Raw genomic sequence first — 18,173 nt, forward strand, 5'->3', positions numbered from 1 at the left:
AGCATAGTGAGGTGCACACGGGACACGCTCTTGAAATGTTTGTGATGAATCAGACTGTGTGGAAGAGCTGAAGCACCTGCACATTCTGGATGGAGAGCCGTTCAAACGGCTGCTCTGACACTACTTCCTCTATAATTTAAAAACTTCGTGTATTGACAGAATAAACCCAGGAAACCACAAGGAAATGGATGGCATCTATATCCATCTGGGGCTGCTCACCATTGCTGGGCCAGGCCAACTTGGGGAACTACCCCAGAAGGTGTCTCTAGCAGGAACTGGTCCTCTTTCCTAGGGTACGTGGTGGGCGGCAGAGTTTTTGCCCTAGATGGGAGACTGGACTATATGGCTTCAGGAGATCTTTTAAAATTTATTTTAAAGTTGTATTTGTTTATTTGGATGGCAGAGTAACAGAAAGAGATGGAGATCTTTCATTTGCTGGTTTACTCTCCATGTGGCTGTAACAGCCAGAGCCGGGCAGACTCATGTCAGAAACCTGGAGTCCACCCAGATCTCCTTGTGGGTGGCAGGGACTCCAAGCACTGGGCCACCCTCCCCTGGGCACTGCCTGGGCACTAACAGGAAGCTGGGGAGGAGGCAGAGCATCTGGAGCTCAAACCTACACTTCAGTATGGGATGCTAGTGTCCCAAGAGGCAGCTTAACCTACTACACCACAATGCTAGCCTCTGGGGATCCTTCTCTTCTTTTCCAATCCTTCCTTCCTTCCTTCCTTCCTTCCTTCCTTCCTTTCTTCCTTCCTTCCTTCCCTCCTTCCTTCCTTCCTTCCTTCCTTCTTTCCTCTTTTTCTCCCTCTCCTCTTCTTCCTTCCCTCCCTCCCTCTCTTCCTTTCTTAAACACGAAGGGAACATTACATCTGTTTTCACGTAGCTGAGTAGTTAAAGTACAGAGTAGAGTTCCTTTTTTTTTTTTCATTCCAAATTGCCCAGGAATCCCCTAATGAGCCGTCTAGACTTGTTGCAGGGTGAGGCCTGGTGGACTACAGAAAATGGTGGTCCAGCAGACAGGGGAGCAGACTTCTGCTCCCTGTGAGTCCAGGAGGACGTGGCCATTTACTGCAATCTTGAGCCGTGCCTGGGACATAAGTGACCATCCCTGAAGACTGTGACCTGATTTTAGCTGTCACCTGCAGCCCATGAAGCACTGTTGTCTGCAGCCCGTGTTTTCGCCAAGGGCCTACACATCTGTCTATCATACTCAGTGCTGCTATAGGAGACTGTAGACCTATCCTCCTATGTCTGTTCTAGGAAAGGAAAGTGTGTCAGATGTTTTACTTTGTTATCACTGCCTCCAAGCACCACCAATCTCACCAATCCCTCTCCCTCTCAAAATTGATCCTAGTTGGAATAGGGCTGTGGATGAAACTTGGAGAGGATGAGTCATTCCGTCATTCCTCACCATCAAGAATTTGCTTCTCAGGCCCAGTGCGATGGCTCAATTAGTTAATCTTCCCTCTGCAAGTTCCAGGCTCCCATATGGGTGCCACTTTGTGTCCTGGCTGCTCTACTTCCCATCCAGTTCCCTACTTGTGACCTGGGAAGGTAATAGAGGATGGCCCACAGCCTTGGGGCCCTGCACCCGCGTGGGAGACCTAGAAGTTCCTAGCTCTTGGCTTTGGATCAGCTCAGCTCTGGCTGTTGCAGCCACTTTGGGAGTGAACCAGTGGCTGGAAGATCATTCTCTGTTTCTTCTTCTCTCCATAAACCTGATCTGCTTTTTCAATAAAAATAAATAAATCTAACCCCCCCCCCCGAAAAAAAAGAATTTCCTTCTCTAGGCTCTTCTGTTTCAATAGCTTTTTATGGTGGAAGCTCTCCTTTCTCCACCTGTCCCAGATTAGATAAGGTCCTACTGTTACACACTTACCAAGAACTTTGTGCTTTTCTCTGTCACATTGAATTGTAATTGCTTATCTATATTTCACTTCAGACTTTAGCCTTCTAGACTTACTTGTTTAGCACTGTGCTTTTACTTTATACCTTTCATTGCCTGGTACATGAAAGATGTTTTTTCAATATTTGATAAATAGATGAGTACAATGTTGTCTGAATGGCTGTGCAATAATCAAATGCCTAGTAGACTGGGTCATTCCCTGAAGTTAGGATAGGTACCTTTTGTCTCCAGATAAGTGGCACTTATTTCTCTTTCACAGTGAGGACATGACTGTAAATATGAACATAGTCAGGTATCCTACACACGCTCTTACCTGAAGCGTAGTCCCTTCGAGGAACACTGGGAGGCGCTCTGACTTTCAGCCTGTGGACGAGATCCAGGGTGAGTGGGTGGGACAGCTGTCTTCAAGGACAATCCCAGAAGCTGACACGGGGATAGCAGACAACTAACAATGACTTGCTCCAGGCTGCCGCATGTCATGTTTCCCATCGCTCCCAGGTCTCCAGCACACCATGTGGCTATATTGGGTAATTGAGGGCTCAAGAGGTTGGAATTGTAGTGGGTACTATGTTCAAAGGTTCAGGGTAGACAGTGCTGCGGGGTTAGGAAGGTATGACAAGCTACATTTTAGTGGTTTGCAGATGTTTTAATTAGCAGTGTGAAATTTAGGCACCATAAGCACTGGAGCTGTAAGATGGGCTGTAGTTATTTTTGTACCATCTTTAAAATGCCGAACAAGTGAGCAGTGTCTCAAGATCATGATATTTAGCTTAGTTAGAAATTGAGCTGTTTACAGCACTCCCAAAACTACTTCAGTATCTTTATGCATGTAGAAAATGAGCTGGGTGGTCACAATTCTGTATTTATTAAAGAAAGAAATTAAAAATTACATTTAAAAAAGTATCCCAAGTTTTGATCTTTTTATAAGTTCTGACAGCACCCCTATTTCCATTAATTGGATGAGTAAAGCTTATAGCAAATTATACTATTGTAATAAATTATTTTTAATAATAACTACCTATTTTAGTTAAGAATAGTTTTTCAGGGCCATCGTTTTAATATAGCAAGTAAAGCCTTTATGTGCAATGCCAGCATCCTACATAGGCACCATCTTGTGTTCCAGCTGCTTCACTTCAAATTCAGCCCCTTGTTGATGACCAAGGAAAGGCAGTGGAAGATGGTTAAAGTGCTTGGGCCCCTGTTACCTATGTGGGTAAGAAAATTCCAGCTCCTTGCTCCCATCTTATCAAGCCATGGTCATTGTGGCCATCTATGGAGTGACCAAGAGGATGGAAGATCTATCCCTCCGGTTCTCTAACTCTTTCAAGTAAATAAATAAGTCTTCAAAAAGTCATTAATGAAATTTAAATTTTAAATACAATTTCTATCCAGTAGCCTTTATTTATAAGAATATCATATTCTTTTATAGTAGTGTTATATAGGGTAATTATTATTCATATAACTCATTTCTTGAAAAAAAGCACAGAGATTCATGTTCTATTAAATGTACATGCACACATGCACACAATTGAACTTTGCAAACTTTCCAAACCAGAAGTGTAATTATTGCAAGAAAAAGAGTATTTGCATGGAAATTCTGTCTTCCAGCCCCAAACGTTCTCCTATCTGTTAATTCAGTTCTTATCACAAGTCAGCCGAGTGTGCTGGGATGATGATATCATTAGATTGATATTGAAGTCTACATACAGAGAGTGAGATTTTTTACTTTGCAAGATATTGTTTGGAAGAATAACAAAATTCAAAGTGGTCTAATACCCTGGTTGGTTTGTAGAACAGTGACACTTTGAAAAATACAAGCCATCTAACATTTGCCTTTATCATCATTTCATAAAAGAAAAGAAAGTTTAACATTTCATGTGTGTGACTGTCATCCCAGAATAAATGATGGAACTCAAGGACGATTAGCCACTGAACACAGGCCAGGAATAAAACAGTAGGGGCTAGACGTAACCAGTGCCTAACACTTCAGCATTGAGAGTGAGGTAGCTCCAAGGAAGGAATACCTGGGAAACTTGGTGGAGTAGGTCTTCCATGTGCAATTTGGGGCTAATTCCTAACTTTTGAGGGCCATTCCTTCCTTACGCAGCCGTGGACCAATGAAAACTCTGTTGAGGTCCCGCCGACTTGGGGAATCAGTATGCTGGACTGTGTGTCCTCCTTCCAAAGGGCACTGCTACCTTTGCTTAGGAGATTGTCATCACACGTCACTGTGAACCAAGGGCTCCCCCTCATCCTGTGTGAGTCTGGAGGCTGTGTTTTCCAGACTCAGAATAAAGGTGGTTTGTCAAAGTCTTTGGACCAGTGACAGAATGCTGTAATGAGAAGCTGTCCTAAAACACTGAATGCTGTGGTTGCTGTATGATGGGCTGTGGGATACAGAATTGAGGGTGCACAGTGAGATTTAGGGTTCTACCTTTCTTTCTCTGAGTGGCAACTTAAAACACAATTTTAAGGCAAGAATTGAAAAAAGTAGAAATTCAAAAAGGCAAAACAGACATGGTGCCCTGAAGAAGCTAGGCTAGGTTTTGTAACAAGACACCTTGACTGCACATAGCTCACCTTTCCCACAGCGAGAAGAAACAACAAAACTCCCTGGACACCACTGCACTCCCTTTTCATGGCCCCTGCACGCGGGCCTGCCCACCATGGACTCCGGCCACTCGTGAGACAGCGCTCCCAGCTGTGTCACAGCACTCCCTCCCTGTGTCACAGAGAGTGCTAGCTTCTTCCACTCAGCACCAGCTGGCTTACTGTGTAGAAGTATGTCCTTAAATGTAGCCTCACTTACTTTTTAATTTTGTTCATTATTCCACCTTCATTGTTCTTGATGTCATGGACCATCTTTTGAAGCTGCCTACAAGAAACAAAAATAAACATAAACTATTAATAACCAGGTTGAGTTTTTAGTATATATGATGTTGAAGGAAGCACTAGGTTGATCTTTAAAAAAAACTTACTAGTCTGTAAGGCAAGAAAAAAGAAAGAGAATCTTTCATCTGCTGGTTCCCTCCCCAGATGACCACAGCTGTAGACAAGTGGCCCACCAGGTGGTTCTGGGAGTTAAATGTGAGAAGCTGGGGGTTACTGGCCCACAGTTGTGTGGGTCCCACTTCCCACACATTTAATTGACTAGGTCTGGAATGGGTTTAGAGAATTTGCATTGTTTTCTCAAGACTTGTTTATTTGATTGGAAGGGCAGAATTACAGAGAAAGAAGGAGAGAAAGAGAGAGAGAGAGATCTTCCATTCGCTGGTTCACTCCCCAGATGGCCACAAAGGTTGGAGCTGGGCCAATTTGAGGCCAGAAGCTTCTGCCAGGTCTTCCAAGGACTTGAGCCATCCTCCACAGCTTTCCCAGGTCATTAGCAGATAGGTGAATCAGACGTGGAGTAGCCAGGGCTCAAACCAGCGCCTATATGGGATGCTGACGCCATAGGCTGAGGCTTAGCCTGTCATGCTATGTCACCAGGCCCTGTGAATTTGCATTTTTAATAGGTTCCCAGGTGTTATTGACCCTATGGTCTGGGGAATACCATTTGAGATAAACTTTGATAAATCAGGCACTTTGCACTGTAAGCCTTTTAGTTAGTCTGAAGTAAAGCAAACACATACCTTCTTGGGAAAAGCTAACATTTTCTTAACCTAAGTGCTAAGTTTTAGGAAAAAAAAAGCTGAGTGATCGGTCTGCCAGCAGCATTTGGCCTGCACTTTATTAGACTATTGCTTCTTTATGAGGCTCTTGGCTTTCTTGTGTGCATTTACATGGCCACATGTCTATGTTTGGTAATTTTTTATAGTCCTAAGCTTTCTTTGTGAGTCATGGTTTACAAAATTGCAGGGTGGAGATGACGGGACCACAGCAGAATATGCACCTTACACTACACAACAAAGCCAACAGAACTGGACCCGCTTTGAGCACAAGGCCACTGGCTGGGCTGCCTCATCATTTCTATGTGTTGCTCTGTAGCTGTCTAACACAGGATGCCATCGTATCAGCTCCCCAGCACAGCCTCGACCCTGTGGGCGGGAGGTAGGCTGTCCATACTGTCATTCCTCTGCAGAGGCGCCAATCTGAAAACAAGACGTGAGGAGAATGGGATGTTGCAGGCAGACTTTGAGCTTGTCTTTATGGTTGTGGGTTCCTGGCACAAGCAGGCTGCTAGAAAGCTTTGTGTAGTGCAGGGGAGAGCTGGCACCAGAAACAGTCTACAGCTGGGACCCAAGCAGTGGTGACCCCGGGAGGGTCTGGGACACTGGGTGTAGCAAATACAAAAGACTCTCTGTGCTGTACTTCCTGTCTCCAGATAATGCTCAAACATACATCTGTCTCTGTTGGGATAGTGGGGAATGAGGGAGGGCCTTTGGCCAAAGGTGGAGTAAGCCCAAGAAATCCAGGAGTGTAGAGGATGCCATCTGTTCCACAGGAGGAGAAGTGGCCAAGGTAAGTGCAACACGGATCTGGGGGCAAACCAGAGCCAGGGTGGATCCTGGGATTTCGGATACCCAGAATGCCAGGGTGGGGAAAGCTGTTCAGAGAGAGACAGGCTCCTGTAATTTCAATGGCAACAAATAGTGACATTTTTCTTTGCTATTTTGGAGTTGTAAGTTTAGTGGCTGGTCATGTCTGTTACACAGCTTTTCATTTTATTTCTGATTTCAAAGGTAAACAAAAGCTCAATGAAATAAGCCAATCTCAAAACATTGTGTGATTCCAACTACAGAATATTATGGAAGAGGCAGTGGACTGGTCTGGTCGGCCCATATCCCATTGAGATCTCGCATATATCATTGGGCACTGAAGCCTAACTCAACCCAACTGACTACATCCTCCAGCACACACACATGCCAGCAGGTGCCACCGCCTGTCCAGTCAGGTCTGCCCCTAGTCCTGGTTCTCATGGTCACCAGTGGGAGTTGCAGCCCATCAGAGAGGAGCCCACTACCTCTCCACTGGACCTATTCCCTACCCTGGATATTGCACTCTCCAGGTGGTTCTGCAGTCTAGTTTGACAGGACTTTCCCCAGTCCCAGCACTTACCAGCTGATGTTGTGGCAAAGGCCAACACATCTGCCATTATTCTGGCTCATGCCTGTACCAGTGGATACAATCGAATACTTCAGCCTGGCTCTGTCCCTAATCCTGTTCACATGTAGGCCAACAGGTGTTGTAGCCCTGCCCAGCCTGGTATGTCCCAGTTCCAGCTCTCATGCTTGCCAGCATGAGCACCAGCAGTGGAGTCCCTGTTACTCCCCTACTAGGTTCACCCCACCCATCCCCACCCTGGTCTTGCATGCGCTGGTGGGTGTTACAGCCTAGTCTGGTGTGGCCCATCTCACCTTGGCATTTACCGGCAAGTGTTGTAACCTGGCCTGGCCCAGTCTGCCCCTGTTCCAGCTTTGCACTGGCTGGAGCTGCTGCTCAGGCAGCCCTCAGTCCTGGCCCTAATGTGAACTGACTGGTGATGCGGCCAGACTCAGTCTATCCTGCATCCCATCCTGGTTCTCAGATCTGCCAGTCAGTGTTATGAACTTGCACAGCCTGGCCCGCTCCCGCACCTGAGCCACATTTATAAGGGCAGATACTGTAACCTGGTCTGCTCTGAGCTGCTCCTTGCTTTGGTTCTTGAGCCCTGACAAAGGAGTTCCCGAAGCTCCATCGGATCTCCCAGTGGCAATCTCTCACACACTGGTGGGTCCTTGGCCCGGGCTGACTTAGTTCACCTCCTGTCCTGACAGGAACAGGAGCCTTGCCCAGCTTATCCCTGACTATTAACACAAGCCTTTTTATGCTTTGCTTTCCAGGTGGAAGAGGCACAGCTTTCACAGATTTAAAAGCAATCACCCTCAGCAGTTTGGAGCCTGCCTTCTCTGCCTCACAGATCTGGGACATTTTCCCAAGTGGGCAACACCCTGGGGCTTTCTCTCCACCTTTCCTCCCTCTGCAGTGACTCTGACAGGTGGACATGGGTGACAGGAAGTCCTGGACATCAATCTCTCTGAGCTCCAGGGAGGCAGGAAGAAAGTGCAGAGCAGGGGAGACAAGTGCCATGAGCATCAGCGCTGAAGCTGGGTGAGCTGGGAGTCTGGGATTGGGAGGCCAGGGAGGCAGGGCACAGCCTGAGGTTTCCTCCCGTACCTCCAGACACAGTCTCACTAGGTTGCCATGCAAAACAGTGCTTTTAGAGTATAATCTAAGGATTGCCTGAATATGCAGAAATTCCGATTACTGGTTCCCAATCCTACCAGTGGAATAAAGATCCCAGGTGGGACTCAGCCATCTGCATTGGAACAAACTTCCCAGAACTGGTAACTGGAGGCACACAGAAGGTTGAGGCTCATTTTAAAAAGCACTAAGACAGGATTAGGACAAATTTCTCCCACTAGGCCAGGCTTCATTCCAAAGAGCGAAAGAGGAGACTTGCCAGCCTCCAGAGCTGCCTCTTAGAAGGACAATCAAGTTAGAGAAGCAAGCTTGACTGGCTATATACAAGAATCACATGGGGCATTCTGAATTGAATCCTGACACCCAGGCCTCGCCCCAAGGCACTTAAACCAGAATCACTTTGTTCTTCAGTGATTTCCCACATGGGTCACTGGCAGTGTTGTTGGGATTGGAGCTCGCACATGGCCCGAAGAAAGTCTTCTGGCCAAGAATTAACAGGGGCAGAAGGATCCCAGAGACTCTGATGGACCTCCAGAGGGGCCATGCTGGCTACAAACAGCCCCAGCAACATCATGGGACAGGACAGATTTAGGATTGGTAGTGCTGATGATCCTCGAAGTCGAGAGGGTAGGGGGAAAGTGGTCCAAGGTGTGTTGGCCAGATCACCAAAGCATAGTCTGGGAAGGTTCGCCCTTTATAAAATGCCTTTCCAGTGATTTTTTATTAAATATGGTATGACTTGGAAGATGATATCATCTGTAAGAAACACATACTTACAGCTTAGAAGAGAAAGGACAAGAGAACACCTTAGTGCACTCATGGAAGACCATGGAAAGGTAGGCCTTGATGTCCTCTTTCCACCAGCATCGTTGAAGCAAAGACTGAATGCAAAGCAATACTAGTCAGGGGAAATCCCTCTTTTGTCAGGATCGAGAAATGGATTAGAGGATCTGCAGTGACTCCTTGCCACAGAACACCTAAATCCTTCTTCAATCCCCACAGCTTAACCTTGGGTCCACTTCTTGAGTTTCATTCTTTCAGAATCTGTAGGACTGGCCCCTCTTTTTGAGCCAAGATCAAGCCTAAATCTTGTCCTTTATACCAGGGAATGTATTCCCTGCAGGGCTGAGCTCAGCTCATGATTCTAAAACTCAGATTTCAACATCCCACTTCCTTCTGCAGCTTCCTGGAGCCTACTGAATCAAGCCTGGCTTTTTATCATGGCTGACAGTTATTCAGTCTCATCCTCTGATAGTACAGAATCCTAGGAACTACCTATGTGGATATCTTAGGACACTAATGCTGATACAACTGGCCTGGTATCTCCTGGTATCATGTTTATGGACTAGATACCTCCCCAGTGTTTGCCTCTGAACACATGGGAGCAAAAGGGAGCAGGCATTTGGGCTAGTGGCTAGGATGCCTGTATCCTATATAGGAAGACCTAAATAGGATATATACCGATGTAGGACATCCTATATAGGAAGGCCTGAGTTTGATGCTCAGTACTAGCGCCTGAATCTAGCTTTCCGTTAATGCACATCCTGGGAGGCTCTAGTGCTAGCTCAAATAGTTGGTTTTCTGCTTTCCACAGAAAGCAGAGACTGGAGACTGGTTTGGGTTTCTGGTTCCCAGCTTTGGCCTGGTCCAGTTCCAGCTACTGTGTTTACATTTGAGGAGTGAATCTACAGATGGAAAATCTTTGTCTATTTGCCTTGTAAAAAAAAATAGATAATCTTTTAAGAAAGAACACAACCAGTCTTAACTATGTTTACTATGAATTGATTTAAAATAAGTTTTTAATTTTTTCAAAAAATAGATGGAAAATAAAATGATTTTTAAAAACTTAGTTATTTTTTCAGCTCTGCTTTCAGACCAGAGATGGTCTCCGCAAGAAACTGTTGAATTTACCTGGATAATAAGATGCTGGACTCTATGCTTGGAATACGCTTGCAATGAAAGAATCTTGACTGGATTTGAACTGTAATACTGCAACAAGGTGGAGGAATCCACCATGGGGGGAGGGTATGGGGAGGGGTTGGGGGAATCCCAGAGCCTATGAAACTGTGTCACAAAATAAAATGTAATTAATAAAAAAAACTTAGCTATTTTTATGGGAAAGGCAGAAATACAGAGAGAAGGAAATACAGAGAAAAAGATCTTCCATTTGCTTGTTTATTCCCCAAGTGGCCACAATGGCCAGAGCTGAGTCAACCCAAAGCCAGGAGCCAGGAACCTCTTCTGGGTCTCCCACGTGAGTGCAGTGTCCCAAGACTTTGGACCATCCTCTGCTGGTGGGAGCTGGGTGGGAAGTGGAGCAGCCAGGAGATGAATCAGAACCCATATGGGATCTTGTGACATGCACGATGAGGATTTAGCCACTGGACTATTGCACTGAGCCCTAATAAAATGATTTTTAAAAATCTTAATGATCATCATTATGTTTCATATTTAATGATTTAATATTATGAACTGTGGATTTCTTTTTATAAGCCTACTTATCATTTTATAATGTTTTTGTTATTAATCTTTATGTGAAAATTTTACTAATTTTTAAAATTATGTGAAAAGGAGAGAGAAAGAGAGAGAGCCAGAAAGTGATCATCCATCTGCCGGTTCACTCCCCAAATGCCCACCACAGTTGAGACTGTGCCAGTCCAAAGCAGGATCCTGGACCTCCACCCAGCTTCAGTCAGCACCTGCTGCCTCCCAGGCTCTGCATCAGCATGAAGGTGAGTCAGAAGCTGAGTGCACACTTGAATATAGCCACTTCAATGCACGTGTCCCAGATGACATCTTCACTGCTGCACCAAATGTCCACCTTGTTATTAAATTTCAACACAAGTGTATTACAACTGCTGATTTAAAAGAAGGAGTAGAAGAAGAAAATGGGGCTTCAAATCTGCCATTCTTGGATCTTTAGATTTCAGAATTCCTTTTCTCTGTCTTTGATGCATCATTTCTTATCATTAGTCAGGTTAAAAGAGTGGAACAGCACGAGATACTGGGGACAAAGTGCACAGACCCAGAAGTGAAAGTGTCTGGGATGCCTGAGGCCTAATGAGACTGAGAATGGCAGGAATTGGGGGTGCTGCCTCGAAGAAGAGGTTAGAGGGACAGGGACAGACTAAGGCCTTGTTAGTCAGGTCTTGGGTCTGGGCCAGGCCTGTTTTAGCCCATGATAATGAGAGAGCATGAGGAGTGTCCACACAGCATGGTGCAGGTTCAGGCTGTGGCATGGGACACAGGGCAGAACGATAACTCATGCAGGACCAGGGTCCCACAATGGGCCAGGAAGCAGAGACACACTGGAGCTGGGCTGGCCAACTGGGGCTTTTCTTAGAACCAACAAGCAGCTCCCAAGAACTCTGCTCTGATGCTCAGGACCTCCCACTAGGCCCCACCTCCATCAGGTTCATACCAGAGCCAGAGGGACCAAGTTCCCCACTTGTGACCTTGTGGGGACACACAAACCATTTCCAAATCAGCAAGAACTGGTCCTGTCTTTTTAAAAAGATGTTAAAATCTTGTTCAGCCTGCATTTCTTTGTGCTCATTTTGACTTTAAAAATCTTGTATTAGAGGAACAAGCATATGGCTTAGTGGCTAAGATGCCTGCACCCCATATGAGAATGCTTGGACTCAAGTCCGGGATGCAGTTCCAAGCTTTCTGTTCCCTGGGAGGGAGCAGTGATGGCTCAAGTGACTGGATTCCTGTTACCCATGTGGGAGACCTGGACTGTGTTTCTAGATTCTGTCTCTGACCTTGGCTCCACTCCAGCTGTTGTAGGCATTTGGGGTATGAACCAGCAGTTGGGCATGCAAACACTTTCTCTCTCTTTTGACAGTTCTGTTGCTTGTATGCAGCAGACCTCCAGGGCCCAGCTTCCCCTCTCTGCCCTTTCCACAGCCTTGCCCAGGTCTGGCTCTGCTTGCACGTATCTACTTCCTCCCGTCTGGCCTTCCTGTGGCATCCGTCATATTATATTTAGACTTGTAGACTCAGCACCCAAGGCTGCCTCCTTCTGGAGAGTGGGCCCACAGTGAGGTTGGCACGGAAGTCTGGACAGTCCCTTCCACCATGGGATAAGCCACCCAAGGCCAAGTTCTCGCTCTGTACTCCGTTTCACAGATGCAGATGTGAAGACCCAACAAAGTCATGGTGCTTGTCTCAGACCACACAGCTTGTAAATACAGAACCAGGTCTGCCTGTAATTAAGGTGGCCACAGATATCTGGAAGTAAAAGAAACTTCAGGACCTCCTTTTCTATCCAGGGAGCAAACCAAGTTCCAGGAACATTTTGCCGTTTTCCCAGGGTTAGTTTAGTTAGGGACCCCAGTGGGTTTTTTTTTTTTTTTTTTCAATCATGCCCTATTCTTTCCTTTTCCACACTCGCCACCCAACCGAGTCTCCTGTTGGAGAGGAAGCTTTTTCCGGGTAGGAAGTTGCTGTCTACCTCTCAGCCACAGGCCAGAGTAGTGGCGCTCGGTCCTGGAGAGCCAACAGTAAACAAAGCAGTGCTGACTGAGCAGGTGCTGGGGGCCAGGCCCTTTGCCTGCGTGAGCTCATTTAGCCCTCATGACGACTCTGCGAAGCAGGTCCTGTTATTATCCCCAGTTTTCTAACATATACTATGGGAGTCATCCTTTTAGCCACTTCTCAGTGTACAGTTCAGTGGAGTTACAAGTTCACCTTGGGGTGGCTGTTTCCTGTTCACAGATGAGCACTCCCGGCTCAGAAGCTTGAGTCACTGGCTGATCCTACAGAGCTGGGAGCCACCGTCAGGTCCAGAGCCCATGTGCCCTTATTTCACTGTTGTCCCAGACCACAGTAGGTGACAAATATCACCCCCTCCCTCTCCCTCTCCCTCTGGACACTTTCTCCTCTGTCTGAGGACGTGGCAGCTAGTCCCTCTTCCAGCCCAGCATATGCCCTGAGACTGGTTCTCTCCTTCAGACTTTGCTAGAGGGGAACATGGGAGCTTGGGAGAAGCAGAGAGGAAAGATAAAGGGACAGATGACAGGGGTGAGAGACAGAGGGAACAGTGTACACAGGCAGCAGGAGGGGCTGTGGTGGAAATGCCCTGGGGCAACACGCTCACAAATGGGGTGACTGAGCGAGCAGTTGGCTGGAGCCCACAGCTCTGTGTGTCTTTCCCAAACACCCTGAACAGAAAGGTCACCTGACAGTCCTGGAGGGGAGGGTCTTGCCCACTGCCACACTGGCATCTCACAGCATGGTTACTTCTTACTAACCACCTAGGACATGCAGAACATCATTGGCAAGTTTCTTCAAGTTCCCACTTCCATGATTCTTTCTTTTTCTTACTGAGGTCTACAAATAGTTTGTGGTAGTCTGGCTTGTGTGAATTGCTGAGCTACTTGGAAGTAGACGGCTGCTGGGACCCTACCAGGGGTAAATGTATAGCACCCTTGATCTTTCACAAAATCCTGCTCATTTACTCTGAAAGAGGTAGCTAGGTGTGTAGCAAGATGCAGAATCGCGGCTGCTGAGAAAGAAAGATGCTAAGCTGACCTTGCTTTACAAGATAACCAGAAAGGGGTAGATGTCCAATGCAGCAGGTAGGTCCCAAAGAATTCACACTGGAGTGGTCGGTTCCTTTCCCAGCTATGGCCCCTGATTCTGGCTTCTGCTGGTGCAGACCCTGGGAAGCAGCAGGGATGTCTCAAGGTACTGGATTCCTGATAGCCCCCCACCCCAGGGCAGCCCTTTAGTGTGTTGTCAGCTCCTGGCTCCAGTGGATGGATGTGTGTGTGTGAGTGGGGGGGGGGGGTTCCTCCCAGAAAGAAGTTCTCAGAAGACTTGCCACTTGATGTGACAAAAGTAGTCACAGCCTTTGCCCTCCCTGACTTCATGGTCCAAGAGCTGGGGTTGGGTCCCTGGGGATGCAGCACTTCCCTTCCTCTCAGCATGCAGGGTTTACTGGTCCTTTTCATCCGCCCACCCTGGACCTGGGTTAACAGAAGCTTTTTTATGAAACTATCAAGACAAACCTCCCCAAAGGTAGAGGCTGCTGGGTTCACAAGAGCCCCCACGTCCTGTTATTTAGCCCCATCGCTAAGTCTGACTGCAATGGGCTCACTCTTCTTCACAGGTGCTTGGCTGAAATCTTGGTGGGTGTACGCACATTTTCTTCTCCCCTAGCAAAAAGTACCAAGCAGAACCCATGTCTGTAAACAGAGTCAGCTGCTGATAAGTTTGTAAAAGGAAGTGACAGATAAATCATCCTAATCGTACCAGCAAATCCAGTAAAGATAACCCTGGGACTTTGTGTCCTCTGACACACTGACTCCATGGCTGGAGCACAAAGAACCTGGCTGAGGGCCAGCACTGTGGTGCAGTGGGCTCATCCTCTACCCTGTAGCACCAGTATCCCATATGAGTGCCAATTCGTGTCCCTGCTGCTGCACTTCTGATCCAGCTCTCTGATTATGGCCTGAAAAAGCAGTAGAGGATGGTTCAAGTTCTTGGGACCTTGCACCCATGTGGGAGACCTGGAAAAAGCTCCTGGCTCTCAGCTTGGAGCATCTCAGCTCTGGTCATTGAAGTCGTTTGGGGAATGAACCAACAGATGGAAGGCCTTTTCTCTCTGTAAAATCTACCTTTTGAAAAACAAGAAAGCAAACAAAAACCTTGCTGTGTCTGCAAGGAGTGATAGAGTATAGACACCCAATTGTCCGGGCATCCATTTCTGCAGAACAAAGCGCAGATGTATTTTCAGGAAGAGTGATTGTTGAGGGATGGTATTTCCCATTTAACTGGACAAGTGTGATTCAGTTAAACTCTTTTTCCTAGACTTTGAATTTATTTATTTATTTTTAAGATGAATCTTCTTAAGATTTATTTGTTTATTTGGAGAACAGAATTACACAGAGAGAGACACACACAGAATTACAGAGAGAGGGAGAGACACCCATCTTCTGGCTGACGCCCCAAAAGATCGCATTGGCCAGGCCAGGGCTGTGCCAGATCAAACCCAGAAGCTTTCCTGGAATTTTAGTTTTAAAAGATATTGGGAATATTTTATGTGTAAGGGTTGAGATAAAAGGTACTGTTGTCATCCTTCAAAAACACCAGGAAATGTTTTTCAATAATACATTTAAAGAAAACTTTGAAGCAACATGTAATTTTCTAAAAATATGATCAAAGATACTGATTTTTGAATATACTGAGTATTGGTAAATACTTTCATTATCAGTATTTTATCATGGCTAGACATATGTAATCTGGATTTGTCATTTCAATTTAGAGTATTTAGTAAATTCACAATTTTCTAGCTCCAAGATTCCATTCCTGCAAAAGGAAACCTATGTCCACGTCATTGACATAGGTTTGACATAATTGAATGTTATCTTTTTTTTTAATGAATTTTAAGGTGTTCACACAAATGCTTTTGCTTTGGTCACGTTAAGAGTATGGTAACCTAGCAGCTAAAGTCCTTGCCTTGCATGTGCTGGGATACCATATGCGTGCTGGTTCTAATCCTGGCAGCCCTGCTTCCCATCCATCTCCCTGCTCTTTGCTTGGGAAAGCAATGGAGGATGGCCCAAAGCCTTGGGATGCTGCACCTGTGTGGGAGACCTGGAAGAGGCTTCTGGCTCCTGACTTCAGATTGGTTCAGTTCTTGTCATTGAAGCCACTTGGGGAATGAATCAACGAATAGATCTTTCTCTGTCTCGCCTCCTCTCAGTTTATCTGATTTTCTAATAAAAATAAAACAAATCTTCTTAAAAAAATTGTTGAAAATCTTCACCCTATAAAGGATCACCAGACAGAATAAGCTGATGTCTGGAGTTGTTTTGATAACTGGGATGATGATCTCAGAAGGTGGAGATGATGTGAAAGCAGAAGTCTGTCTACTTTGCAGAGATTTCGTTAGTCCTGTACCAGCTGTAATGAGTTAGAAGCCAAAACCACCACTTTTACGGAGAGTCTGGCTTTCCAGTGATTTGGTATGGCACATACTAGTTTTGAAAGTATATTCTCGTGTTAGTTTTTGTACATTGATTCTCAGTAAAATAAAATTGTCCTTACTTGCTTTGGAGTCTGAATTGAGTGTGGGCATTCACACACTCACTGTGCTTGAAAAATAGTGCTCACACTGCAACTTTTCACACTTGGAATCCAGTAAGATTGTAAAGGAACACACACACACACACACACACACACACACATACACACACACACACAGAGCACAGCAGCAGCAACAGCACAGAGAGGGCATTTCGGTTTATGGTTGAACTCACATTCCTTTATCCTCTGCTCAAGCTCCCAGGGATACAGCTTCACCAGTGAACTCCTCTGTCAACTGGGGTGATCCCCCAGCTCCTTTCCCTCCTCATCACCACTTTTGGGAATCATATTCTATTGATTCAGCTAACAGCTCTTGATTAACCCTTCTGTGTGGCAGGTAGACGGGGTAGCTCTTGGCCACTGGGCCAGATCAGTGACTCTTGCCTAGGTGCTACTACTGAGCTACTAAGGCTTGCTGCCTTAACCTGTTATACTTTGGAATGTTTCATTTTAAAAATTCTTACAATTTATTTACTGAGATGCACAGAGAAAGAGAGAGAAAGGGAGAAAGAGAGATAGAGAAGATAGAGAGAGCTCCTATCTGTTGGTGGCTAAAAAAAAATGACAAGCTGATGGAGCCAGATCTGGGAGCTGGAAATACAATCCAGTTGTCACCTGTGTGGGTGACAGGACCCCAGTCATTTGAAACACCATCACCACCTCCTAGGGTCTGCATGATCAGGAAGCCAGAGTGAGGAACTGGAGCTAGGAACTGAACCAGGTACTTTGCTGTAGGACACAGGCATCCTAACCCACGCCCTAACTACTAGACTAAATGCCCACCACAGTAACATTTAATTTTAAAACAAATCCTGGTACACTCTATACCTTGACTGTTGCAATATTCCTAATGTTTGTATCATTAGTATATATTATTACTCCAGGTGAAAAAAATAAAACTACATTAAATGACTTTCTCGATTATTATGAGCCAACAAATGCAGAGACAGTATTTAAGCCTATCAGCTCCATTCCAGAGTTTACATTTTTTCCATCAAACCACCCTCCAGAGGTGCTTCTGAAATTACACTGCACTAGTGTAGCACACTATGTAAGCCCAGCGTGAAATTACACTGCGCTAATGCAGCACACTCAGTATGTAAGCCCAGCTCTGTGCTTTGTAATTTAACTCATTCTCATGACAAGAACTATTGTGGGGGCATTCTTTGAAAAGTATATAGCAGTATGATACCAAATAGCCCTGAGTTGACACGGAAGTCAGGTTCAGGCCTGGAATCTTGAAATAGCCTGAAACACTGACAGTGTGGATTCTATAGAACTTCATGGGATTTATGAGTAGTAATTTGTTTGCCTTTTAGTTAAAAAAAAAAAAAAGGTCAAGAAATATATGGAAGCAGACTAAGCTTGGTGATTGCATTGGCTGGTTAATTACACAGAGAGAGGGAAAATGCGAGGCTGTGTCTACTCCCCTTCCCTCCTGTAGGCAAACATGGAAGTGTAGCTCTAGAGTCAGCTCTGTTGGTGAGAGCTGGAACCAGTGGCTTTGCTGCTGTGGGCCTCAGCTTTCCTACCTGACACCTAAGGAGGCCGGAGAGGCAATGATTTCTCAAGTCCTTTCAAGATGGGACTCCGTGCTTCACTGACACATGTGTGTGTACATATTTCAGGGTAAGTGGCCACAGCTCAGGGAACTGTTGACCAGCATTGGGGTACAAGTGTAAAATGAAAATGCAGGGACTTTTGTTCAAAACTGTTAAGAATTGTAGGACCACTACACCAACAGAGCATTAAGCCAAGCACTGGATCATGGAGACCCAAGCAGTTGTATGGCCGGCCACCCTCCCTCCTGGGGAAGCTCAGTGGTCTCTGCTGCATGTGGCAAGGGATGGAATGTGGAACAGATCCTGCTGGGAAATACGGACGCACCTAGGTAATGAGGAATGTAAGTGGTCAATACAGAAGGTGGTGTAGAAAGGAGATGCCATGTGTTCTTCATGCTGCTTCCTTGCCTTGAGTTTGAACTAAG

At 45.8% G+C, this 18,173-nt stretch overlaps 1 protein-coding gene across 2 annotated transcripts in view; it reads right to left on the reverse strand.

Moving 5' to 3' along the window:
* Nucleotides 1-18,173, reverse strand: part of BLNK (B cell linker) — a 61,691-nt gene that overhangs the window by 37,231 nt on the left and 6,287 nt on the right. Inside the window, exons 1-2 of one of the 2 annotated variants that reach the window (XM_058671321.1) lie at nt 4,719-4,786; nt 2,223-2,272 (exon numbers count right to left, since the gene is read on the reverse strand). Coding sequence is in view for 1 of the 2 variants with exons in the window: in XM_004580257.4 (XP_004580314.2) it covers nt 2,223-2,272; nt 4,719-4,784 (116 nt within the window). In the remaining variant the exon portion in view is untranslated. Of the gene's footprint in view, nt 1-2,222; nt 2,273-4,718; nt 4,787-18,173 lie in introns of those variants that run through there. The other variant, XM_004580257.4, reaches the window with a different exon arrangement.

The sequence above is a fragment of the Ochotona princeps genome, chromosome 13 (genome assembly GCF_030435755.1).
Source record: "Ochotona princeps isolate mOchPri1 chromosome 13, mOchPri1.hap1, whole genome shotgun sequence".
NCBI lineage: Eukaryota > Metazoa > Chordata > Mammalia > Lagomorpha > Ochotonidae > Ochotona > Ochotona princeps.